Source organism: Bombus flavifrons, chromosome 11 (assembly GCF_040668555.2).
Source record: "Bombus flavifrons isolate JBK064 chromosome 11, iyBomFlav1_principal, whole genome shotgun sequence".
Taxonomy (NCBI): domain Eukaryota; kingdom Metazoa; phylum Arthropoda; class Insecta; order Hymenoptera; family Apidae; genus Bombus; species Bombus flavifrons.
The window spans coordinates 7553961-7580072 of NC_138452.1; the positions used below are offsets into that span (position 1 = coordinate 7553961).

At 43.4% G+C, this 26112-nt stretch overlaps 2 protein-coding genes and 1 long non-coding RNA gene across 4 annotated transcripts in view; 1 reads left to right on the forward strand and 2 right to left on the reverse strand.

Moving 5' to 3' along the window:
- The window catches only part of spg (dedicator of cytokinesis spg), a 55567-nt gene that overhangs the window by 16489 nt on the left and 12966 nt on the right, over positions 1 to 26112 (forward strand). For both annotated transcript variants that reach the window (XM_069123636.1, XM_069123637.1), the window contains exons 2-4: positions 432 to 515; positions 641 to 834; positions 1654 to 1802. In XM_069123636.1, coding sequence (XP_068979737.1) covers positions 432 to 515; positions 641 to 834; positions 1654 to 1802 — 427 coding nt within the window. The remainder of the gene's footprint in view (positions 1 to 431; positions 516 to 640; positions 835 to 1653; positions 1803 to 26112) is intronic.
- On the reverse strand, positions 2110 to 23370 carry Inx3 (innexin 3). Its single transcript, XM_069123645.1, has 5 exons — positions 22762 to 23370; positions 7544 to 7729; positions 5354 to 5778; positions 4676 to 5071; positions 2110 to 4351 (listed from the first exon to the last, which is right to left on the reverse strand). Exons 2-5 carry the CDS (start codon positions 7704 to 7706, stop codon positions 4145 to 4147), a joined length of 1191 nt encoding a protein of 396 aa, XP_068979746.1. The 5' UTR covers positions 7707 to 7729; positions 22762 to 23370; the 3' UTR covers positions 2110 to 4144.
- Positions 23801 to 25504, reverse strand: LOC138185054 (uncharacterized). Its single transcript, XR_011174510.1, has 3 exons — positions 24873 to 25504; positions 24528 to 24741; positions 23801 to 24407 (listed from the first exon to the last, which is right to left on the reverse strand). It is a non-coding gene; the product is annotated as an uncharacterized LOC138185054 (long non-coding RNA).

Consider the following 26112-nt stretch of genomic DNA (forward strand, 5'->3'; position numbering starts at 1 on the left):
CTCGTGCGCTACGAAGCGTCGAGTGCGCCGAGCGTCGAGGAGATTTCGCTTCCTCCCCAATGGGCCATCTGCGCCACGAATCATAATATTTGCACGGTGGTGCGACGCGGTCGATACACGGATAAAGAGAAAAGAAGACAGAGAGAGAGAGAGAGAGAGAGAGAGAGAAATGGAGAGAGAGTGAGTTACGTTGCATTAGTTATTTCGTCTAAGAGATCCCAACGGTGTATAATAAGTACGCACGCACCATCGATTAATTCGAAATAACAGTTCACCGCATATATCGTTCGTACAAGTACACCGTCGATGTTACGTTAAATGGAACACTGCTTCTACTATATCATTAATGCGCGTATATCGAATGTACAAAAGATGCACAACTTGAACCTGACGATATCATTTTATCTTTGCCTTTCTTTTCTTTTTTACAGCCGTTTACAATTGGCGAGGAGACACGCGCTATGGCCTTCCCTTGGAAATCGGAGAAACCGTGCAAATCCTGGAGGAATGTACAGGTAAAACGACACGAGATCGCTCGTGGTTTCACGTATCGCTTACGAATGCTTTAGCACGAATTAACGTGGATCAGGTTGGCGAACGAGTCGATCGAACGTCGAATCAAACGATGGATTGCTTGTAGGTTGGTACAGGGGCTTTTCGACCAAGAATCGCGCGGTCAAAGGAATTTTCCCCAGCTCGTACGTTCATCTGAAACCATGTAAAATCGAGAACGAGGGACTGTTCGAGTCGGTGATACCTTTGGAAGATCCGGTGGTCCGAGAAGTTACCCTCGTGCTCCGAGAATGGGGCGGTATATGGAAGAGACTCTACGTGGTGAGTGAGCCGACGACTCTCTACGCTACAATGACCCCTTTCCATTTGCTCGTGCTCGCTTATTTTTCGCGACAACGAGGGCAAATGGCTGGTCGTTGGAAATGGTTTCTACGACAAAGCCGACTAGCTCTACGACACGTATACTTTCGTGTAATGAAAATTGCAGCGAAGGGTCGAAAAGGAACGAAGGAAAAAGAATGGGAACGTCGTCGTCGCGACTCGTTTGAATTCTTAACGACCGACAAGGGACGCTGTTCGATTGATAATGGAATTGCGCGGATCTTTTGGTACGGTGCCAAGAACCACGCTACGAAGGTCGCAAACATACGTAAAAAATGCTACTGGCGATTAGTTTAAGGGCTAGGTCTGTCTTTTGCGGAAAACTATCTCAACGAACTCCAAATTTTTCCAAGTTTCCATCAGGACGTATTTATCGCGAATATAAGAAGCTCCTGTTCGTGAAAAATTCCACTGTCGCGATTGGTCGAAATCCGATTTGCTACGAAGAAAAGACTAGCTTCTAAATCTTACCAATAGCATTTTTTAAATATATTTTTATAAGTTTTACGCTGTACGCCCGCGATTTGTATTATAGAACGTACACGATTTCACGATTAACAGAGTAGCGTTCGTACGTCGCCGTGAAGGATTTTCCTTATCAAGTAGAAACTCGAAAGCAGGGAAAAATCACGATACACGCGCAAGCGTACGTAAAGTCAGAGCTTTCGTCGTCCCGCTCAGCTCTTAATTCTTACCATAACCTACGCGTACTTCTATCTTTCCCTACTAATTGAAATATTTTCGCTGGAACAAAATCAGGAACGGGTAAACTACAAGTTCGACACGCTGCGCAAAGTGATGCGGGAATTGCTGGAATGGCGGCGACAACTTTTGGCCGGCACGCTCACTACCGATCAAACGCGGGAACTCAAGTTGCGAATTATCAACAAAGTGGACTGGGGAAATCGGTAAGTTGGAACTGAAAGTTGAGAATTGCGAACGTGCACGATAGACGCGACAGCACGATTACCGATAATGGTACATGCCCGATCGAGTCGCTGGTCGAAAGCGAAATGCCGCGTTTGCCTCACCGATTTCAGCCGTATACTTAATGGAATTTATTGAACGATTACGAACTTCCTCCTATCGTTGTTGCTTGCTTCGTTGTTCGACTCGCTGAGAAACAGCCACCAGGCAGATTACGATCGGACGAGTCTGGTTTGCTTTAGACCGATGGATACTGGTTATGAAAACGAGCAATCAGGAACCAACCGATTCTTCATATAGAAAGAGTATAATCTTTATTCTACAATTGGCTCTTTAGATTCTTCTATTTTTGCTCCCGTTACATCTACCGTTGCACGTATTGGCAGTCTTCGTGTTAACTTCGCCGGCGATCGTTATAAATGAGCATTTATCAATTTATAAACACATCTTATAGAAATCCTAAGCGCTAAAGTACAATATCTCGGTATACTATGAAGAAGGCACATCCGTCTCGTTCGACTTATACATCTGTCGTAATCTATCGCTTGAATCAGAACTAATATTAGCGATACAACCTACTAACTACGATAAACTACTTAATAGTAAAGTTATTATTGTCATTGCATATAATTATTGGCAGCGTTATATTATGCTGGCGAGCAATCCGAGAAACTGTGAGTCGTGCGAAACGAACGTGAGCATTGAACGATTTAAACGATTCTAACGTTGCTGTGAAACTTACGTCAGCGTTATCGTATTTCGTTTCGGTAAACCGCCTGATCTTTCGACGTAGCTTTCGAGACATTGGAAAACGAAAACGTATCAAATATTCTTAAGAATATATCCATCGATGTGCACTTCTAATTTAAACTCCGATATAAACTCTTCGTAGAATTTCGCTTGTAGATATGTATGTAGAAGCGCATAAGTCAATTTGGACGATATAAACGGTATCGACGGTAGATACGATGAAAATCGGATAAACTCGAATATTCGAATGATTTAACTCTTAAGTCGATTCTATTCACAAATCTTTGTAACGATTTAATTATATAAACTACGCATGTATGTATATACTTGAATTTTGTATGAAAAATGAAAACGTTACTGTGAATAATCAGGAATGCCCCTGAAGTTTAATTTTGTTAACGAAGTTTTACATCGTTCGCGCTAACTTCGCTACAAAATATAACGTTATTCACGCTAACTCCGTTATGGCAATTGCACCAGTTATAGAGAAATACAAAAAGAAGAAAAGAAAAGAATATACGTAGACCACGTATAACAGCGGTAAAGTTATTTTAAAAACTAATACGTAAAAGATATAAGAGCGCTGTTGACAATATCTGTATCCTTATAAATACTCTCGTGTTTATTTCTATAATTTCTAGAAAAACTTATACAGTCTCGTTCTATTATTATCTCAAAAAGTAACGATTTGTCCAATACCACGGTATTTCCGCTTCGTTTTTCTTAAACGATACGAATGGAAAGTAGCCCGGAATGTTACTTGAGAAAACTTTATCGATACCATAAACGAATAATATCGTAGTTGCTCCATCGGCGACAGAGCGTCGAACGTAAATTGACACACTTCCCCAAAAGGCACTTGTTTCATCACGATACACGCAAATTAATACAAAAGGAATGTGTATGTGTAACACAAATAGGAATCGAGAAACACGATCGATGCGAGCATCGACGAGTAACGGCAATTGATATTGTCGAAGAGAAAGAGTTGATCGCGTTCGCTGTTTCAAATTCCATAGCAATCGTTCACGGTGTTGTTATCGTGCTCGACAACCGCGTCCCTAACTACAGGGTGGCGAACGCGATATCATTACGCAATATTAAAGATAATCGGCGAAACGCTTGCGCGTGTGAAATTCGGCTTACTATAATTTAACAGCGATAGACGACAACACGCGTACACGCATTGTCGAACAGAAAGCATCGCGCGTTATCGTCTACGTTACATATTCGTTCGATAACCTAACGCTAGTTTGTGCTATAAATGGTAAGAAACAATAGACGGCTACGATAACAGATTTGCGATATGTACCTGTTACTCTATGGCGAATTAGTTTTACTATTTCTGTGGGACGGCAAGTAATCTCTACGCGTTGATACATAGATCGAAAAGGAAGTGGCAAGATCTCGTTCCTGTCGCGTGTTCGATCAACATGTTCCTTCGTTACGAGCAAACTAACCGTCGATAGTACAAACGTTTTTCGAGAGACCAAAGGTGTCGGAAAAGGATCACCCTGGGTCTTATCACAATGCAAAAGAGAAGATAGAAATATAGTCGGAGAAGGCGTAAGCATTAGATCTCGGTGTCCTTCGCGTATTTCTCGATCTCCGGGTAAATGGGTGACATCTCGAGAGTGCTGGGCGCTGATGGCACCGAGGTCGGTGACGCTCCGCTCGTCGAGCCGAGGTTCAATTGACGGCACAGGTCGTCCAGTACTTCGTTGAACATCATTATGTTCATGTTCTGTCCCAGCAGATGAAGCAACAGGAAGTCGCCGACCTGCAAATTTACATATGTAGGAACAATGGATACGTTCTCGTCACGAAACGTATCATAGATTGCGATTATCTTTCAAACCGGTTATTATCGAGAAACGTCTCCGAGAAAGAGTATCGCGTGGCTTTTCGTCTCGCCCCGATCCAATTCCCTCTGACGCTTAACAAGATATCTCAGATACCGTGAAACCGGACCGATTCAACGTTGTTTTGAAAATAAACGCTGTTATCCCGACCGCCTAATCAGAGTCATGCCAAACCGCAAGCGTATTTCCTTTTGCGATTACGACACTTTGCTCGTTGATTTAAATCGATGAACCTGGTTTACCTGTGTCTCTCTGATCAGTGCGCTCACGTTAGCCGACGTGCCGAACTTGAATCGTTTCTTGAGGATGGTTTCCCGGGTACTAGGTAGTAAGACCACCGCCATGCTATACAGCAGAGCGACACCAGACAATACCGCCAGGATTATGAACCAGAACCAGAGGAAGATGTAGATCTTCTCGTTGAGGATGTTGAGGGCGAGAACGCAGAGGGCGTCGAACTTTTGAATGGTCCCGGAAGCACCGAATTTGTGGAAGGTACATTTGGTTACCCGTGGGAACACTTCCACCATGGGGTCGGTGCGTTGTTCCTGATTCATATTGCTGAACTTGAGTACATCCGTACCATAGGAAAGGAAAGCTCCACCGAGGAACGCGTCGATGAAGAATATATTTCCAACCTGGAACCACACGATCCTCTGACGATTTTTGCTAACTTCTCGAGAAACCACGCGAATGGAGCATCTTCCCATTTATTGCTCGACGCGCGTCTCACCGAATACAAAAACTCGGAGCAGATGACAAACGTGTTTTCGTATTTTTGTGGCCGTATGATCTCGGTCTTGGTCTCGTCGCTCGAAACACAGACACGACTAAGACGACCGCGTTATTAAAGAAAGCTCGAGTTTTTGCGATCGCTCCATAAAGAGGAGCCTTTATCCGCGACACGGTACGCCACTTACCACGTTAACGAAGTTGAGAGCCTCGCAGAAGAAGTAGCCAGCCGCGTATGTGTTGTGCAGGTGCAACGTGTCGTAAACGTATTTGGCCAGACGTTGAGACTTGGCCTGTCGCTCGGACTTGTTATCGATCGAGGCTCCCCTCATGCCTTCGGATATCATTCTGACCTTGCCCTCTTCCCACTGCTTCCATATCCAATGAGGCATGTAGAATAGGATACCTTGGAAGAAGAGCATGAAGGGCACCCACTGATAGTACGAGTGATATCTCTTCTCCCCAAAGTCACCGCCAAGACCAGGGTGAGCCACGTGAGTACCCACCGGTTTCGCGTTGTTGTGGGGCAACGTGAACGTGTACGTGATCCAGCAATACGTGTTTATCACGTTGTCCGGTACACCTCCATCGCTCAGGCAGTTTATCGGATCACCTGCAAGCATCATCGTCGATTATTCGCTCGGTGCTCGATGTTTCGTTGCTCTTCCCACCATCTTTCACCCGATCTTGATCGGTTGTACTCGAGACAACGAAAGATGGAAAAGGAAGTTCGTTAGAAAGCTGTAGGAAATTGCCCACTTGGAAAGTAATGGCGTTTTGAATATCTCAAAGTCTCTGTCGTCTTTCGAGAATAGAACTGTAACGTTTTGTCTTATACGCCAACCGATTCTCCAAGAATCGATGCTCTGATCTACTCGATTTAATTCCATTTTTTAAATCATATTCCTTCGAACGTGAAAGTCTCAAAAATAAGAAATTGCGTGAATATTCGCAGCGTGCTTCTACTTCTATTCCAACCAGGAAGTACACAGTTTCGACCAACTAGATCGAGCGAAGATATTCGAATACGCTCGAACCGCGTGGAGATCGAGACGCGCGTTTTCCGAAACATCGCGCGAACCGGTGAGCGTCCTCGATCGCGAACGACCTCGTTAGACAACGACCGTGCATTATCCGTTTGATTATAAGCACAATTGCGCGTAAAATTATGCAACCAGCGATTCCCTGTCGGCGAGAACGTCGAACGATGGTTGTGAACGAGCAGGATGAGAGAGGAGACTCGCTACGACACATGTGCGAAACATGTGCTGGTGCATCGCGCGCGGCAGCTGATAGGTTGTTCGCTAAACGAGTTGATAACGCACGATACCGTTGCGAATCTGGTCCGAGGGCCTTGTCGTCGGCGTGACGAGCAGCTGTGTCTGTAACCCGTGATCGGCCCTCATACGCTCTGTCCACCGATAAATAAGCACGCGCGTCCTGAAAACGGCCCGCTGCCACGCAACGTATCGGCTATTTATGCAACCGACGACGTTTCATCTGCGACCCATCGTCGTTGCTCCCATGGGTCAAGTAAGAGGATCGTTTTACCTCCTTAATTCACTTACGGATCGACTGATTGTCGGAAACAATCACGCGAGTGAGCACATTCGTTCTGCAGCTGGGTTCGACTCCCGCGTTACGAGCTACTGTTGCTCTTTAACTGATATACTTTTTAGCTGTTCCGATGCTACTGTTCGCGATCCACTTTGCGTTTATATGTCTATTTTTTAGAATATGCCTAGAAACGGAACATAAAGCTTTGTTTCACTTGCTAAATTCTATAGCGGACACGCTTTACTTTCGATGCTTTATTATTATTAATTATTATTATTATTATTATTATTATACGACTTATATGTTTTTTACGTTTGCGAATAGCAGGCGCATTACGCGCGTATCTTCGCATCTTCGAAGTATCGGCATACGCGTGAACATAGAAATTGCGACTAACGCGATTTCGCTGCTCGATGGCTGGATTAATTACGAAAGCAAAAGGATGATACGTTCGAAAGTCCAAGTACGCGACTACGTTCGAATTCTCGAAATCTTCGCTTGCGCCGCTTCGTTTCATCGGTTAAATCATCGTTACGAGGAACTCGAGCTTTGTTGGCCAAACTGTTAACGTATTCGTTGGAACGTTTCTTTCTTCTTCTTTTTTCCTGCTGCGCGTCCGCCAGGCGGTTAAAATCGTACTCGTAATTCTTCCACAATTCTCAAGCGCCTTGGCTACCATTTAACACGACCATGTACGTACGACGAATTGCAAAATTTCTCGCGAACCTTGCAACAACGCCCATGCTCCGACTCGAAGAAAAGCTCGTTGCAAGCGTTTTTTCGTGGTTAGCCGCAAAAGTTCAGGAAGAAGAGCTGCTTACCTATCAGATTATTGGCAGAGACGATGATGCAACAGGCGAATAAAATAGCGCAGGTGATCCTGTAGTGCGCCCTGAACACCATGTTATCGATGATCGCCTTGTCCACCAAGTATCGTACCTTGACGAACCCGGCCACCGCCGAGACCAGCCCGAACACCGCCATTGCTCTCCTCGATCAACGTGTTCCTGGAAACCATCAAACCACATACTGGTCATGCACGACTGCCGATAATGTTGCTCGCAGAGGTTATACGCTTCACGATCCCGTACGCGTATATATTCGCTGCAGGACAAAAGAAGGATAATTAACCGAGTTGAAGTTAATTAATACGAAAAAGCGATCACAGAAGAAGCGATAGGAAAAGCGTAACAATCTTAGAAAAAGTAGTTACGATCGAACGGAACAACTAAATTTTATTACGAGTCGCTACGATGATACAGATGACTGTCATCAACATGGTAAAAAAATGTGTTCTCAACACGTTTTACCATTAACACGTTCAATGCGAAGTCGATTTATGTATCGACGCTATTCTTCTTTTTTTTCTCTTTTCTTTCTTCTTCTCTTCGGCCGCTTTCTATGCAAAATTAAGGTAACAGAGATGGTTTTTTATTTAGTTCGTCGCGAAAGCCGAGAATCCTATCGTTATCGTCATTCGCGATTATTACGCGCCAGCGTGGATTTGAAACTTTCCTTTGTCTGTACGTACCCCACTGTAAGCAATTACGTTAATGCGATTGGACATTCATATCGATGAAAGTATTTTAGAAACACGTACGTCGAAACGACGGAAGATCGAATGCTCGTGGCGAACTGGTCGGTGGTTGGCAGAGCGCGATGTAATCGCGAACGACGCGGTTCTCTGTCATCGATACGACCACCAACGCTCGAGCATTTACATTCTTGTCGAGTAAGTCAGTTACACACGGTGAGTCAATGCTCTTGGGAACAGAGAACAGAGAACGCCAACGTCTTCGAGCTCGCGTGATTCCTAACAACGCAACGTGTATCTTGGCTTTATAATCGGCTGCAGTCTCGATGCCCTCGTCGCGATATTCCTGCAATTAACGTTAATAACAGGCTTGACAAATTTCGTTGGTCGGGAGATTGCGAGATACCCGGCGATCAAATGTCGTTTTGGCTACCGCTGAATAAAGAATAACCTTGGGAATTTTCAAGTCCAAGAGATTCTTTCGTCGACGTGTTCTTTGCGTCAGGTGACAAGAAAATTTTCCAATTTTGGAGAGAACTGCGAACGAAAGACGAAAAGAGGAGGAAACGTCACGTTGAACGTTCCGATATCGTACGGGAAGACGGACAAAGCAGGATTATGCAAGCTTCGATTACGCTTAAGGAGAATCGAAGGAAAGAAAAGGAGAAGATAAATATTACGTTCTTAGGCTAGATACGTAATAAGAATGGAATGGAAGAAGGAACAGAAAAGAAATATGCTAATTAGTCGCTAACTTTAACCAGGCTCGAATGACCTCGAATGAAGTTTCGGAATTTTAATTTAAAATTGTACTTTCCTATTGTTCCTTTCGTTATCATCCGATTAATCGATATCTCAATTTTTCTTAATATAAGAATTTCCACGAAGATAGACGAATTACAATTGTACAATCGTAAATGAAATTTTCAAACTGCTCGTTTGATCGGATCTGCTGAGATCAGCGTCAGAATTCTTCACAATGCTGCTCCGATCGCAATCGAGAATCGAACGAAGAAATCGCGTTTGTTAGAACGGATATACAACAACGTAGAACTGACGAGAAGAAACGCGAAGAAGACAAGCCGCGGAACACGTCGATCGGATAAAACGATTACAGCGGCGATCGTATCGGCGAATTCTTGCGTTTCCGACCGCTGAACCGCTTGGCTGTTCGCGGAGTACCGGTAGCAAGGCCGGAAACGGCAGATGTACCGAGGATCGATATACACAGAGGTTCGTCGCAGCATGCTTTTCAGACCGTGGATTGTTCTCGCGGCGAAACAAAAGCTACTTTCGGCCCGAGAACAGTCACCGGTTACCGACTACTCGGGCTACTGCATTTTTGTTCGTCGCCGTTGCCCTGAGAAACTTCCACCGGTGGCGCGAAAACGTGCGAAAAATACGCCATTTGCCAAACGGTATGCACATAGAGCACCGATCGTACACACACCGAACGTATACGACGACTCGATCGGACGTGATACGCTCGTCATTTCTATCGCGTCCGTTCGAAGCCATTGCCCTCTCGAGTACGACGCGACATTTCCAACGAATAAAATTAAATTGAGCCGAGAATCATGGTAGCGAAGGCGAACGGTTCAGGAAGCAGAGTTTGAATCGCGTATTTCGACTTTCGAGTTCGCGTCACGCTACAGCTGGTCGGATCTAAACGATTGAAACTCGAGCAACTTGAAATATTTTTACCGCAACGACTCGCACCATTCGAAAGACTCATTTTTAAGCTTCTGTTACTTTGGTTGGCTCAGAGTATTCCGTCAAACTTTAGACCCAGTTGTTTAACTGTGAACTTGAAGGAAATGGTTGTTGCGTTAAGTTTCTCGCAGTGATCTAAAACAACTCGTATTTTCTCTTTTATTCTTCCATCAGGCGATGATATTCTCAAACAGCGTGGAATTCGAGTAATTCGACAATCCGGGGCTTGAAAGGTATCGTTCGTTTAGTCTGCGTAGCTCGTCGAATTATATAATTCGATTATAATTATATAATTATTTTTATTATATAAAAATATAGTAAAAATGAGATATATATCTGTATCCGTGAAATATAAAACACAGAAGATAGCAACAGAGTGACTCGCGCTCCTATGATCTTCGAACTGCCAATTGCCTTTGCGTTAACAAAAATTCCAGAGAAACGTGCCGCGCGATTGCGAGCTAGTCTGCTTCGTGTTTCAAAGAAATTTCGCGCGTAATTAGCTGCAAGTTTTGCCTCATTTGCGACTCGTGTAACATCCGTGTGCAATTTACGAGCATCGCTGCTACAGCTTTAAATAAGATCGTTCCACGTATGTTGCAAGCAGACGAGATCCGAGTAGCTAAACTAAAACAGCGGTCTCGTAGGGCGTAGGATATTTATTAGTCAATTAATTGATAACAGACGAGGCACGTGCGGTTGCAAAGGGTCAATCCGCAAGCGCGCAGGCATTCGATTATCAAACTCTCTCTTCTTGCTATGCAACTCGAATACTTTGGTTTCGCCTTACGACGAAAAATTATCATCGTCCGACGCTGTTTCTATTTGTCAAGGACAAATTACGAAGAACACGGTGCATCGTCAGATCGTAAAGTTTGATCTTGCCAAGCATACTCAGCGGTGTAACATTAATCGTTTTATATACAACAACTACGAAAAGTACTTACATTTCATGCTCGTCGTATGAAACCGTTGCGCTCGCACGAAAGCGCCGCTGGATGATTTGATACGCTCGAATCTGATAATCGGCAGGTAAATTCTACGATAAGTGCAATTCGTATGCAAATAATTTTCGTAGCCAGTGTACGTTTCGCCACGATTTTTCCTGTTCGCCAGCGATCACAGATCCGCAAACGCTCTTAAACGATCGCGACTCTTCTTTGCGTACGTTCGCAAGTGGCCACATGTGTTCACGTGCGATCGCTAATATCCGTAAACGTTCGTTAGTGGCTAAAAGCATTCGCAAACGCGTCGAAACGACGACCAACGTTTGCAACTATTTTCCAGCGATCGTAAGCAAGAGCACGTGCACGTTACCAAGAGTATCGTCTGTAATTTCAGATCGTCGTATCTGCGGCTCCAAGAGATCCGTAATTTCTGCAAGTCGCGTATTGTTTCTCCGCAGTGATGTCTTTCGATTAATCCTCGTGCGTTTTATCGCTACCACACTACCTCGTGTACGCGCTTCATTGATTTCCGTTTTCATCGGACGATCCATCGGTTACAAGTCTTTTCCGCGATTCTGCTCACGCGTTTTATATGCAAATAGTTCCTCGAGCTTGCCCACGCAGCATTCGAGAGTTTTCGCGACAACGGTTTTACAATTCCCTCTCCGCGCTTCTTCGAAACGTTCCCGGTTAACGAACATACAAGTCAAACCAGTTGCTCGCGGTTGTTTCTCGTGAAACGGGAGAAGGGGAACGCGGCTCGCCGGAGCCGCAGTGGACACCGCTGACAACACGAGAAAACGCAACGCTTTCTACGTCTGCGACGATCGTCGCTCAAACAATTCGTTAGACCTTCCTCCTTCCTTCCACTTAACGCTTCGTCTATTTCAGTATTTCTACTTCTTCTTCTTCCTTTGCCCGACTCTGTCTATCTGTCTATCGCGATCTTCGAGTTATTTATACCGAGTTGCTTGAGTTTCCATTAAAAGAATGATTTTTAAACGGTTTGCTGTTGCGTACTCTGTACTTGAAATGTATGGCGGAAAGTAAGCGACGACTCGTCCAGCATAGAGTACGTGTGGCCGTTACGATACGGAATTGAAGGGGGTATTCTGGTCTAGAGGCATGAATTTCGCGCGATTTTTGAAGCTCTGTACAAGCGAAACAAAAAATATTTTTGCTATCCTTCTTTTTAGCAGTTGTTTATTGATATTTCGAGATTACGTAAAAAATTCACTGAAAGAAAAAACTCAATATTTAAAGAGTTACGAGCTGGCAAAGAGGGTGCTGCCAAAAAAAATGGGGTGTCGTGGCGTGCATGATATCAACCCTTCTGGTCATCTGAGACAAAAAATGCGAACGGATTCTTAATTAGTATGGATGCTGCTATCGTCTGAAACTTGGAAAAGTCAATACAACATTTTTTCACAAAATGACGGCCGTTTGGGAAAAAGTTTCTTATTTCGCACGTTTTTTTGACAATTCCGAACGTTTAAAAAATAGTAATATTAAAGATTTTGAGCTGAGCGTGATCCGGACGATAGAGGAGTATATAAGGAATATTCAGACCAAATTTAAAATAAATCGGTTCGTTAGAACTTGAGATATCGTGCACGCCAACTCGAAAAAAGTAGTTTCGAGAAAAACGCGTTTAAAGTTTTGAGACAAGTTTACTCGGACAACGTCTACCGTCTACTATTCATTTGTTCCGGTCGGACCGGAGCAGATGCCGCGTCACAAAAATGGCTGTAACACATAAAATAATTGAAATTTTGAAAAATCCTTTTAAGGGTATATTCTTGAATGTCTAGACTTTGGAAATATGAAAAAAGAAATTTTTCGATTTTTTCAAATTTCTAGACCAGAATACCCCCTTAAATTGCAACGAAACGATTTCATTACTAACAGAGGCATGAAATATTGCCATTTTTCCTCGCGACGAATACACTCGTCGAAAACAGCTAACCGGTTAATAAATTTTAGCTTGTCCGGAGAGTTTCTTTCCTTTTATGAGGAAATAATAGACGCAGAATATTTTTGCTTTTATATTATTTTCTCAAATTTCATATGATCCATTTTACTCTGTTGAGATAAACACCGCGACATTTCACACACTTGGTTTCACGTTTGTACGAAGGTGCACTGTTGTAGACACTTTTCGGGCAACCGAATACGATTTACCACGTCTCCGTAGTCTCTGCCGATAAGAAAAAGCGAGAGAACCGATTCGCTGGAAAACGACTCGACGTGGAACGCGTCGCAGTTGAATTTCTCCTTTGCAAACAGCTCTGTACAAATAAAAAATTCCTCTATATATTCCAAGCATGTAAGAAGACGCGTTTAAAACGATACAGCGCGAACGATGCTCCATGCAAGTACCGTGACACACGGTGTATTCTCGAAGGAAATCAGCGGGTATGTAGCACGTTCCTCATCGACCACCAGCTTCAGTCTACTCTGTGTTGTACCTTTAATCGACGGGTGTCAGCTCTGTCATCGAAGGCACGTTTCGGAATCCCAAGCAACCGCGAGACGATGGTTTTTCAACGCGACGCAACTCTCGCCACCGCAACGACCGGCTAACTTCGTGTACGCGAATCACTGCTATCAGGTTACGGGCTAAGGGAACAGGTTTGGCATTGGTTTCTTATTTGGCGAAATATCGCGAAAGCCGGTCGGTCTGGCGCGCTTCTAGATTCTGCTATCTCTGTTCAGCGACTCGAAACGCTATGTACATCATTCGCGATCATTAACCATTTGCATCATGGCTCTACTTAAGGAAACATTTGAAGGCATCAGCGGCGTTCAACTGACGACTGGTCCCCATCACGCGGACCAAAAATCGCGTAATAATCCGCGCTTGCTGATAGAAGATAGTCGCAGCGCGCGGATTGATCCGCGCTTGGATGCAAATGGGTTAAGATCGCATCTTCCAGTACATTTTCGCCTTTTTTTAAATTAATTGCTTCTCGTTGAAATCGCACGCCAAACGCTCGTGTACTATTATTATTATCGCGTATTACGCATCAGTAGTCGTGCTTCGAATGCCAATAGGCGTCCTCTTAACTCCGCCTACGATCCTCGAATCTTTACATTTCCATTTTCGTCTCGTCTTCGCGAACAAACAAAATTTGTAACGTAACATCGTTTGGACGACGTCTCACGTAGAATCGGGACGAGAAATCACGCGCAGCGATAAGAATTCTCAGATATTCTGTAAGCTTTGGAAAATATAATTGGCTGGAGAACGGTGGAGAGAGAACTCTGCGGGGTTAAAGGTTCAGCATCCTCCGTTTTCTGCTGAACCAGGCGAGTGTACTTAGTTTCAGAGCGAACGTAATTGGCCTTAGAATCTCCTTCGTTGCAACATCTGTCCGTTCTGACATACACATCGTTACGATCATTCGGACAACATCTTCAGGGAAATAATATTTCTTAGAAAAATGAAACGTCGCGCTTCGTGATATATCTCGATCTCCTGTGGCTCTCGCTGAGAGGTACACGCTAACGTGCTAATTCCTCGAAGAGACGAAAAGTGTAGCCGCCTCTGCTATATCGCAGCAACTCGTTCGTTGCTCAACAAGCGTGCGTCTCTGTCACGCAGTCTGCTGTGTAACGTATACCGCGCGACTAAAAATCGAATTCGTTCGGCTCTCGTATCGGTCGTATCATCCGCCGTAAACGAGTGTTCTTAATTTGCGCAGAATTTATGCGCCATGCCACACACACGAGAATCGATAATTGCGGCCGGAAGAACGTGACTTATGCGGCCGTACGGCGCGGCTAATGAAGGGTAATGTCGACTACGAGCCATAAAGTTAACCAGCATGGAGATTTACGCGCGTGCCGATCACCTTAACGAGGACAGGGAGGCTCTTTGGAAAAACCAACTTGAGAATTTCTTCGGTTGGCTAGATCACAGCTTCTTTGCATTATGTACCGTAGTGTATCATATAGTATACCGTAGCATAGTGGTTATATTGTATATTGCTGAACGACACTGAGGTTTCCGTTTCATCGTTATCCAGTTGGCATATTCTTACACGCTGACGTATACGCGTTGGCGATGCAAATGCGATTCCACGGAAAGAGAAGAGAACGCCTGTCGTTCTTTTCGCCAGTTGTTCTCCGCATTGCTTTTCTTTGCTTGCGCACGTTCGCACGCGAAAAAAGTTGGTCGAACGGCGCGCGTACTTGACCCAAATGTAACTTCGATCCACGTTCGATTTTGCACAGAAAGGCGTGTCCACCGTATCGATAGTTCTCAAACAGCTTTCGTGGTTCCTACATTTCCACACGGAGCGCTATGAATTCGCACGAGTTCGACAAATTTTCGCTTTTCCCTACACGTTCGCCGCTTCGTTCAGAAGGTTTTTAGCAAGAGAGCCAGTAGTAGAGAAGCCATAGTATGCTGAGTTTTAGTTGCGTTACTTTCAACGTTAGCCGCCAATAATTAAATATTAAAGAAATCGCCAGTTCGTAACCAAGTTGTAGGAGAAATAGTTTCCTAAGACTTCGAAATAGTTGAACCATTCGACTAGAAAATACACTCGGCGTTACGTTATTTACCACAGATTACAGACCTTCCTCTAATTTCTTTCATCGCGTGCTAAAAAGTCGTTCGACTTTCCATCGAAACACCCATTGTACGGCATTGCATTCTGGTCGCGAGCTTTCTCAAACAGAGGCGATTAATTCGTACACGGTTAATGGGCGTGATCGAACACACCGTTCGAATCGGGAACGAAATCTAAATCGGATTCGATGCTCGAGTCGTGGTACGAACGAAAGCTCCGAGGAACAAAACGATCTTTGTTGGCGCGGCGGAATCGAGAGGAATACGCGCTGGAATGGGCCAGCGGAGCGAGTTATGAAACAGACCGACTGGCATTTAGCCGGCCAGTGTTTCTACGATCACGAGACACAATTCCGTAATTTATTCCACGGCGGAAAGTGGTGCGTGCCTGGCCTATGAGAAAACTTTATTAAATGTTTATCGAGGTCCCACAGAAGGGCGGCAACCCGCAGCAACCCCTCATGCATTTTCATCAGCTCGAATACCAGGCACAAAGATCCTCGGCCTCCATTAATTACGTTCCCTACCGAGTATCTTCAGAACGAAATTAGCCCGCCTTATACCGATCTTGATATCCAACGAATGGTATTTTCACACGATTTTTATTCATTTGCCGTGCAAACGTCTTCCTTCGTTCGATTTTCTTTCGTTGTTAGGGCCAGCTCGCCTTCGCTCAGGACACGGCATTTAAATCAATTAATGGCAACGACGTTCCAACGTGAACAATTCTTCAAGAGGAAGAACCTTACCAGATACAGGAAACTACTTTTAACGTGTCTATGGAATATCAGTGATATTTCTGTTTTATTCTTGCCAGGAGGTATTTCGCGATCCTGATCGATCGTTCTCACTGTGCTTTCCTATCGTCAAAAATCTCCACCAATTTCAGGGAAATACGTTAAAAATACAGAATCGTGCGCGTAATATCTCGTTTCAATCGTATAAACCGTTCTAACTGGCTGGGAACGTTCAAAGTCCTCTCGGTTGAACAGACATCGAAATACCAATAAAAAGTCTGAGTATTACAGTGGAATTAAGCAGAGAGAGAGCTTGTTCGTACTCATCGAACCAAATACCTGGAATCTTCCTACTAATCTTTCCAATTCCTAATTCGAAACAAAGATCGTGTCGTGTCCGTACTTCGCGAACCACCGTACTGATAGCAAAATCTATCGTTATCGTTGCCGATTACGCGAAACGAGAGATAGCTAACGGTTTCTGTCGGCATCGAACGAGTATCGGTCGCATGGCGTAGGCAGCGCGTGGACGTTTTTCCCGCGACGTAAGGACGAGTTGTGTGGCTGGCCGCGGAAAGCGGCTGCATTTACAGTTAGCTGTTGCGCTTACGTTCGCGGTAACCACGCCTCGGAACTTTTAAAACCGACTCGATTGTCCGATGGTGGTTCGACTCAGCTGCAGGCGATCGATCGAGTCGATTTGACCGAGTTAGAAACTTGAAGCCGATGTTGGCTGGTAAAACACGCGTTCGTCCATCGATCGTGTATGAAATCAGAGCGCGCGTGAATCCTTCGATGGAGAAAGCTCGATGATTTTGCTGGAATTTCGTCGTACCGCCAAGTCTCGCAGCAGAATGCGACATCTGTTACTTTCTCGATAACAGCGCGTTTAAATGGTAAGAAGAGGAACGAAGTAAAAGGAACGAGAATCTAGGCGTGCAGTCTACATCTTTGATCTACGTGCAGACCTCATGGCAAACACGGGAACCCTCTCAGTCGTGAAATTACTCGGCAAACACGCCGTATCGTCCAAGGGACAAAGTTTTCTTCGCTGAATTCGCTCGCGCGATAATTCGGTACATCGCTGGTAGCGATCGAAGACCGAAGGAATTGGAAATTACGGGTTGCTATTTTATAATTTTTCGTTAAATAGGACAATCGTATTACTGGTGATTCGTAAGGTTTTAGTCGTCGAATTTTAATCACTTCGTTTACCAAACTGGTCGCTGTTACGCAGGAGAATTTGTTAATACCAGTAACTCTATAATTTCATTAATAATATCAGCTTGATTGCGCAACAGAGTGCCGCTGTATGTGTTTCTTCTCGTTTCTAATTATCATTGCCCCTTATACACGAGAATTGAAAATTCTCAGCAGAGAAACTGGAGACTGCAGGTCGATACCGTGATAATTTCTTGCAGAAGGTAACTCGTTGGCAAGCCACGCTTTCACGAGTGTTTTACCGTAAGGTTGCTTCTACGCGGAGATACGTAGCATACGTTTTAGCCTAATAGGATAGCAGCCGAGGATAGATCGTTCGTTTCTTAATCCGAAAGAACTAAACATATCGAACTGTACCTCCAATGTGCTACGTTCTGTCTGTGGCTTTCGTACGAAAAACACTTGCAAACAGCCCACGCAATTATATACAAAAGCTGAGTACTCGATTAAAATTCCCTTGCCTGTTATTTCGCAAGCAAAGAAAAGCCAAGTTCTGTAATTTTCCTAAGCCTAAGTTCTCTCAGTTCGTGCCACCGTTATTTCTCCTCGTTCTATCCAAAATATGGAGTCGTTGTTACTACGATAGAATTTTACTTTAAAGGATAAAGAAAACGTCGGGCAACTTTAAACACAACAATATACACGTGCGTGCCTTGAAAGAGGACAGGATATTATTCAAACTGTAAACCATCGACATTTGTCTTACGCGTATATGTATCTTCGTGTAGAACTAATATACAATTGTCGAAGCATGTTGGGCCTACGTCGGTGACTCCAACGCCGGTTCTCCTAATATCCGCGCCTCCACAGGAAGATCACGATGACTCGCAAAGAAGCGCAAAGAAGGATCGCTCAGCAGCGTATCGTATCTGTGTTATCGGTGACGAACAATGTCGTTAGAGTGAAGGGCGCCTGCCTCGTCATCGAGTGAAAGGTGAATACCGACTCGATTATTATAGCAGCGACGAAAAAATCCAGCCTAACGAGATCTCGGCGCTGAGTCGCGAAGCCTGTTGCAGTTTACGCGGTCGATGAAATTTTTCAACCACGTCGCCGCGATTATTCGATCGATAACACGACGACAAGCGTAATTTTCGCCATCGAGATAACCGTGAGAACGACGCAAAATAGTTGACCGCTGTTGTAAAACGAGGTGGGAAAGAAAAACGGGAAACAATGCCAGCGAATCGTTTCTACGATAAAACGATCTGTTTTGTTCAAGCGATATTTTCCGGCGCATCATCGCTATTCCGGAAGTATAATATCTCTCGTGTGATTAACGTTGAATCGTCTCGCTCTTCTCCAGAAACGAGGCGATGCGCCAAAAAAACGAATCGACCGCAATACGTATATTACGTTTCATAGCACGTCGTTTGGAAGAAAGAGGGTTGCCACGAACGAATGTACTCGCTCGCTGCATAACGCTATATAGCCTACACGATGCTATGCGAGTTGCTATTCTTTCACGACGATTACGCTCGTGCGTAAATATTTTCGATACGTTGCAATTTTACGAAGCTTTCACTTATAATTTCCAGTTACAACGCGAGTGTATGTTTACATTCTCGATTATCAGACATCACGGTTGCTTATGAAATTTCATAGTTTCATGAACGCGATTAAAGAACCCGAATAGAAATTCGTTCCGTCCAAGAAATACTACGCGTACTCTGCACCTTTGCGCTTTCAAATTTCCCACAAACGCGCAAACATTTCGCGCAGTCCATTGATCGCTGTTATTAAATATCCTCGATATTTCATATTTTTATCGCTCTTTTATACATTTTCTCTAATTTGCTCGTAAACGATAGCGTAAAATTTGAAGTTTTAAGCTCTCCACTGACGCTAGAGATCGGAGATTCGTTCGATCCTCCGGGTCTCGGATTCCGGATAAACCAGTTTTGCGACAAACGCGCCAGACACTCCGCGCGAAACGCTCAGCCGTGTGTCTTTGATGCATTGTAGCTCTTTCGAACGAGGTTAACAGCCGCTTTCTCGGCGATATTTTTCATCGACTGACCGCGACAGACCGTAGAACCGCCACCATCCTTCCGTCATCGCTCGTTTATCAACAAACGTGTTTGGTTTAAGGGGGTATTCTGGTCTAGAGGCATGAATTTCGGGCGATTTTTGAAGCTCTGTACAAGCGAAACAAAAAATATTTTTGCTATCCTTCTTTTTAGCAGTTGTTTATTGATATTTCGAGATTACGTAAAAAATTCACTGAAAGAAAAAACTCAATATTTAAAGAGTTACGAGCTGGCAAAGTGGGTGCTGCCAAAAAATGGGGTGTCGTGGCGTGCATGATATCAACCCTTCTGCTCATCTGAGACAAAAAATGCGAACGGATTCTTAATTAGTATGGATGCTGCTATCGTCTGAAACTTGGAAAAGTCAATACAACATTTTTTCACAAAATGACGGCCGTTTGGAAAAAAGTTTCTTATTTCGCACGTTTTTTTTGACAATTCCGAACGTTTAAAAAATAGTAATATTAAAGATTTTGAGCTGAGCGTGGTCCGGACGATAGAGGAGTATATAAGGAATATTCAGACCAAATTTAAAATAAATCTGTTCATTAGAACTTGAGATATCGTGCACGCCAACTCGAAAAAAGTAGTTTCGAGAAAAACGCGTTTAAAGTTTTGAGACAAGTTTACTCGGACAACGTCTACCGTCTACTATTCATTTGTTCCGGTCGGACCGGAGCAGATGCCGCGTCACAAAAATGGCTGTAACACATAAAATAATTGAAATTTTGAAAAATCCTTTTAAGGGTATATTCTTGAATGTCTAGACTTTGGAAATATGAAAAAAGAAATTTTTCGATTTTTTCAAATTTCTAGACCAGAATACCCCCTTAATAAACGTACGAAAGGACCAGCCTAAATCCCTCCCACGTACGATACAAGTGCGCTTATTGAAACGAAATTTCAGTCAACGTTATTGAAATCTATTTGCGACGATTCGCGAAAATGTTTGAACACTTATCAAATAGAAAACGTATTATAAGCGTAACACGTGTTTTGTACGAAACTTTCTCAACATTCGTCAGCACCGTGATACGATAAATATCAATGTGTATATTGGTAAAATTTAAAACCCATCCAAAGACGTATATAGAAGTTATAAATCATTTGCCGCAAACATACACTTGCTAAGTAATATACAGCGCGAATAATGATCTTACATATACAATTAGCGTTAAAGACGAGTTGCCTAAGAACTATAGCTTGTCTGTATTCTCAGATTATTTTCAAACATTACCGATAATAATCGACAGCCATATCTCGTTACAGTATTAGTGAAATTTCAGAATATTCTGTGCAACACGCGTGATACATGTCCAACGAGTGAGTGTTCAAACATTTCGTACAATACCCGTACAATATTCGTATTAAAGATTCTCTTACAATAATATTCGAGTCTCTTAGATTTGCCAAAATTCATGGAAAATTGCAAGATTGAAACGGAAAAATCGGAAACTCGCAGAGGATTCGATCTCGTTCGCTCCTCTCGTAATTGTTACATTTAAGAAACGAACAAGACGAGCTGCTGCTCTATTTAACCATTGGCTAATCGCGTGAACGAAAAGCAACGAGAAAGAAGAGAAATCGGTGAACTTTTACTACGTAAACTGCCGTTAGACCGTTTGTCCCTCGATGGATTAAGATAAACGACATTCTACTCGCTTAACACCAAACGACGGAACTCTATGCACGAGATTTCGGCTGTGGCGCGTTTCTTCGAAACAATATCTGGGAAGCTGAGTTATCTTCGTCCAAGTTCCAACAAAACGTGGTTAAACTCGGATCTCCTATGTACACAGGCGCCGGTTTACCGCCGGTCTCTGCAGACCGGGTAAGAGATAATGTCGTGTATTTACGGACCTTTATATGCAAGCGTTCCATCGTTCTTTATCGAGTTTTTATCTTGCGGTGAAACCTGGAAGCGTATCGCCGAGGACCAAATCCAGTCGGTCGTGCAGCCAACAATAAATTAGATTTTCAGTTTGTCGACGATACTCCAACTCTTTTCGACGATTTTGTCCTCGGTTTAACGCATTCGCCGCTACTGGCTCATAGGATGCGCCATCTAAAACCTCGTTATTATACTCTTATTGTCAGTGATAAATCATTTCTATCGCTATATACAATTATAACTACAATATAGCATACTAGAAATATAATATAATATATAATATAGTATATAATAATACTCGCGGAATTGTCGGATTTTTTCCATTTCAACGAAACGATCTGGTTTGCTGAAAGACAAACGAAACGGTAAATTTGTTTATTTATTGCAATTATTGCATCTTGTCTACCCTTTTGTGCTTTGGAAGATTCGATGGGGGGAAGATAAAACAGTAAGCAACGAGCTTTGGAAACTAATATCATTAGCCAAACTAACGACGTTTATGATGAAAACGCAGCACCGCAGGGAATATTTTATTTTATCGTTATATTTCAGTAGCAACGAGTGCGTCGAGCAATACCGCTTTAGAGTAATTTTCGAGTCTGTCCTTGCTTCAATAGAGTGAAACTCGACGAGGTCGAAACCATCGATGGATAATAGCAATTTGAAGGGATACGGTTGGAAAGTTCGAGGGGAAAACTCGAGCCGATTCTCAAGTACCGTTGTTCACGACTGACCTGCCGTTTATGATTTTCGTTTCTAGTGGCCATTTTCCAGAGAGCTTCTTCCTCCCTTCCTTGAAAATATCCAATCGATGGAATTAAACGTACGCGACGGTTTCATCTCGGCAAATGGTAATTAACGTTGGAGAGAACAGCGCTCAACAAATTGGTGACGATCGAGCGACCTTAATAAGTCGCGTATACGGGTAGATCGTGCGGCAAATAATTTGTTCGAACGGCACGTGGTCGTCGATGAAAATTATATAGTAGTCGCGTTTTGAAAGGTTACCGCGTATGTACGCTTGGTACAGCCCAACTTATGCCATCCGGTATGTAAGTAAACGTAAACAAAGTTCATTCGGTTCGCTTGATTTGCGTGCCTGTTACGAGTACATGATAAGCCAACGTCTTTCGCTTCGATGCTCCAATCGAGATAAAAATTATCTGGTTGTTTCTTATAAAATATGTATGTACGATACGCCGCAGTACGAACTCGAGCTCGTAGACCTTTCTCTTTCTTAATCGTTCCAAAATGTATCCAAAATGTAATTCATCCACCACCAGTTTCAACCACTGTGTATAACGTTGTAAACAAAACAAAACGAAAGAAAAAAGAAAAAAGAAAGAGAAGAAGAGAAAAAAAAAGAAACGATCGCAACTTAGAGCAATACCTTTTCCGATCGAGCACTGCCGGCTGCAAGCCGTTTCCGATAATCCACGCCGAAAACCGACTAAATCCGTTCGATTCCGTGGTTGTTTTGTTTTGCCACGGGCCAATAGCGCGGCAATCTTGCGCTTATTCGCGAGGCGTCGCTTTCCTCGAAACCTTCCTTCGGGACGTATCGAATCCTCCTCCCTGTGACTTCTTCCTCCCTTCCTTTTCTTTCCCACCGTCTTCCAAGGACGGTTTCCAGCGAGCAACCACCGATTCCTTTTTTCAATTCACCTCACACCGAATATCACCGAGTTTGACCGTCGACCGCGCGACTCGAATTCGCTTTGACCCTCGTTGACGTGCTACTCGAAGAGTAAAGCGAGAGAGAAGAGAAACAGAGGAGAAGGATAAGAATTGATGAACAGCGTCGCGTCGTTTCGAGAGAGTTAATGTCTAACGCGGCACGTAAGACTCGCTCTCTTTCTCTCTCCCTCCCTCTTGGCTACGTCGGATGTTGCACGAGCTCGGCTCTTATATTTTGGAGATAGTTTCTTTCGACAGGCTTGAGACGAGGCCGCGTAACGCACCAACGGGGCCCGGCGTGCGAACAGCAACTGAACCGAGAGTCAGGGACTCGTTCTGGGCCCCACCGCTCCCCGCCATCTTGCCTCGCAAGTTCCAAGCGTGGGGGCGACTCTATCAGGTGCGTACAGTCGCCTTTGGAAATCACCAACGCGACCACGATTCACCGTGAATCGGTTGCATCGCTCATCGTTGCTCTTCTCTTTTCTTCTTCTTCTTCGTGTCAACTTCTGATTCTTCCGGATTGTCCGTCTTCCTAGACATTTCGTAGAGCGTAACAACGACTATCGTGCGAATTTTATCGCGTAACGAAAGGGTGACGAATCGTGAAACCGCGAACGTCATCTCGCCAAGTTTACTCTTCCGCCGTCGTTGATATTTCATTTTCAGTACGCGGCTTATTATTCTGGTTACCCTATTGTTGTATAACGATATTATATCCTACGATAGATTCGGGAAATTCATTTTATAAATTTGAATTTGAATTTGAATTTATTGTCAGCATACAGAGAAGCGTTACACGAGTTATTTCTAATAATTTTCTTATTAAACCTTGTTAATTTATCAATTGAAGGATAAATCGCTGTATTGGATACGATAGAAGCATCGAATATAAAAATCGATACGACGAATGATAAATGTAACTTTGAACACGGATGTGAGACTTTTAAAAAAAGGAAGGCACTATGTAATAGATATTTATATGATAGGAATCTGTTACTAGGTAATCTTTGAAGTTATGCGAGTTTTCGTTGCTGGATTTCAAAGTTGCTCGCTTCGTGTGGGTTCGGGTTTAAATTTTCGATTCGTATCATGTGTCTGTAAAGAGCAACCGCAACCACAGCATCTGTGAAGAGAGATGAGACGAACGCTTCTTTCTCTATCCGTAGAGCTCAAGGTTTTCAGCTCGGTGAATACGCGGTGTATAACCATGCCGGGAACCTGTTCCCCTGGCAAAGGAGGCTCACTTCGGCTCTTTAAAGCCTCTCCTCGCGCGTCTTCCCCTTTCGTCCTCCTTTCTCTTTTGCCTCTTCGATTTTTGATTTTACAGCGTAAGATCATATATTCAACGAACATATTCTACAATTTATAGTAACTCTAATCAATTTTCTATATACCATTTACCTATAGTTTCTTTCTATCTTTAGAAAATAAAGAAGCTAATTTATATTAGAAACTAAATAATATTTATAAAATTACATTCATTTGGATTAGAAAAATTGCTTCAAAGCACGTGCGAACAAACGTCCTTTAACGAGCGTAAAATCTGCACAACTTGGTTTAGTAAATTTCTGATGTAACGTCGATGATGTCCATGTACTCGTTATGCTCGTGTATGCGTGCGAGTAACGGTTCCATGCAATGACCGCAGACAGGATTTCTTCCTTGGCGTCTTCTCAAAATTTTGACGTCGCTAGTTAGAGCTGACAGTGTGACAGTGTGAGATGCTCGAGCATGTTAGGTCGAACGTAGACGAGAAATAAATCATTCGACCGAACGTATTTCATTTATTTAATTACCGTATGTCAGTAGTAGTTAACTTACTTTCCAAGTTGAGCATGTATCGAGCAAACGGCAACATTTATTATCCGTGTTGTAATAATTATTATTATTTCTAATGAGCGTGCCTGAAGGCTCCACCTCGTATGCACTGCCCTCTACGCAACTCTCTTTCTCTTTTCTCCGTGGCTTTCTCTTTTCTTCGTTCCTTCGTTTCGATGTATTTTGCTTCCTTGTTGGGGTAACGCGGTGGTACGGGATGAAACTCCAGGCCACATAACCGCGCTCCCCTCACGTCTTTCGTTTCAGGGTTTCCCAATCCTTCGGATTCTTCGAATCTGCCTTCTTAGTTGTGCACATTGCACAGATTACCAAGTTCTAAATATAAATCACAGCCACCAAGCGTTATTGGAATAATTAACTTTTTTTGTAGAATGGGTTTGCTTCTGTGAAATAGTATATGTTACATCATATTCTGATTCTTCAATTAACGTTTCGTGACACATGGATTACTAAAGTAAATAAACCTGAAATAATTTCAATAAATAATACTAATCTTAAGAAATCATTCCCGTGTATGTATTTGAAACATCGAGAGGTTATGCACCTTTGATACAAGTTACTATCGATAATCGGGTGTTTCGTATTGGATAAGAAACATTTTATCACCGACTCTAATCTTACCTAGCAAGAAATGGGCACAATGCAAGCAGGAACGTAAAAGAGAGGGGGAAGAAAGTGACATTTTTCGAAGCGTACCCAAGTGGTCGAGAAAAGGTTCCCGAAGGTTGGGAAACGCTGCCTCTATTCCCCGTAAGGCATTCTTTTCTTTTTGCCTTCGCCTCGGCGTAGCACGGTGCTGGCGTTGTTCTACTCGGGCCCAGGGCTGTACGATGAGAGGTAGCGCATCGTGAAGGGAAAAAGCGCTTAGGTAGAGGGGAGTTCCGTGATTCGCGGCTACCGACGTGCGGCTGCTTCGCTGAAAGAAATTTAATGAATGGCAACGATCGTCCAACTTAATAAGCATACACCTGGTATCGATACTTCTTTTTACCCACTTTCTAAGAGATAACGCGTACCATTTGAATCTTACCATGATCTCAACCTACTCTACACGTCATACGACCCCTTCCATTCCTCCATTTTGACCATTGTGCTTGACTGACGTAACTTTTCGAGAACACAACTGGAATATTAAATATTAGGACATTTACTCACTAGTTATATTTACTGGTAAAGTCCAACAAATTTTACTTTATCTAATATTTTACATTATCTGCGAGGT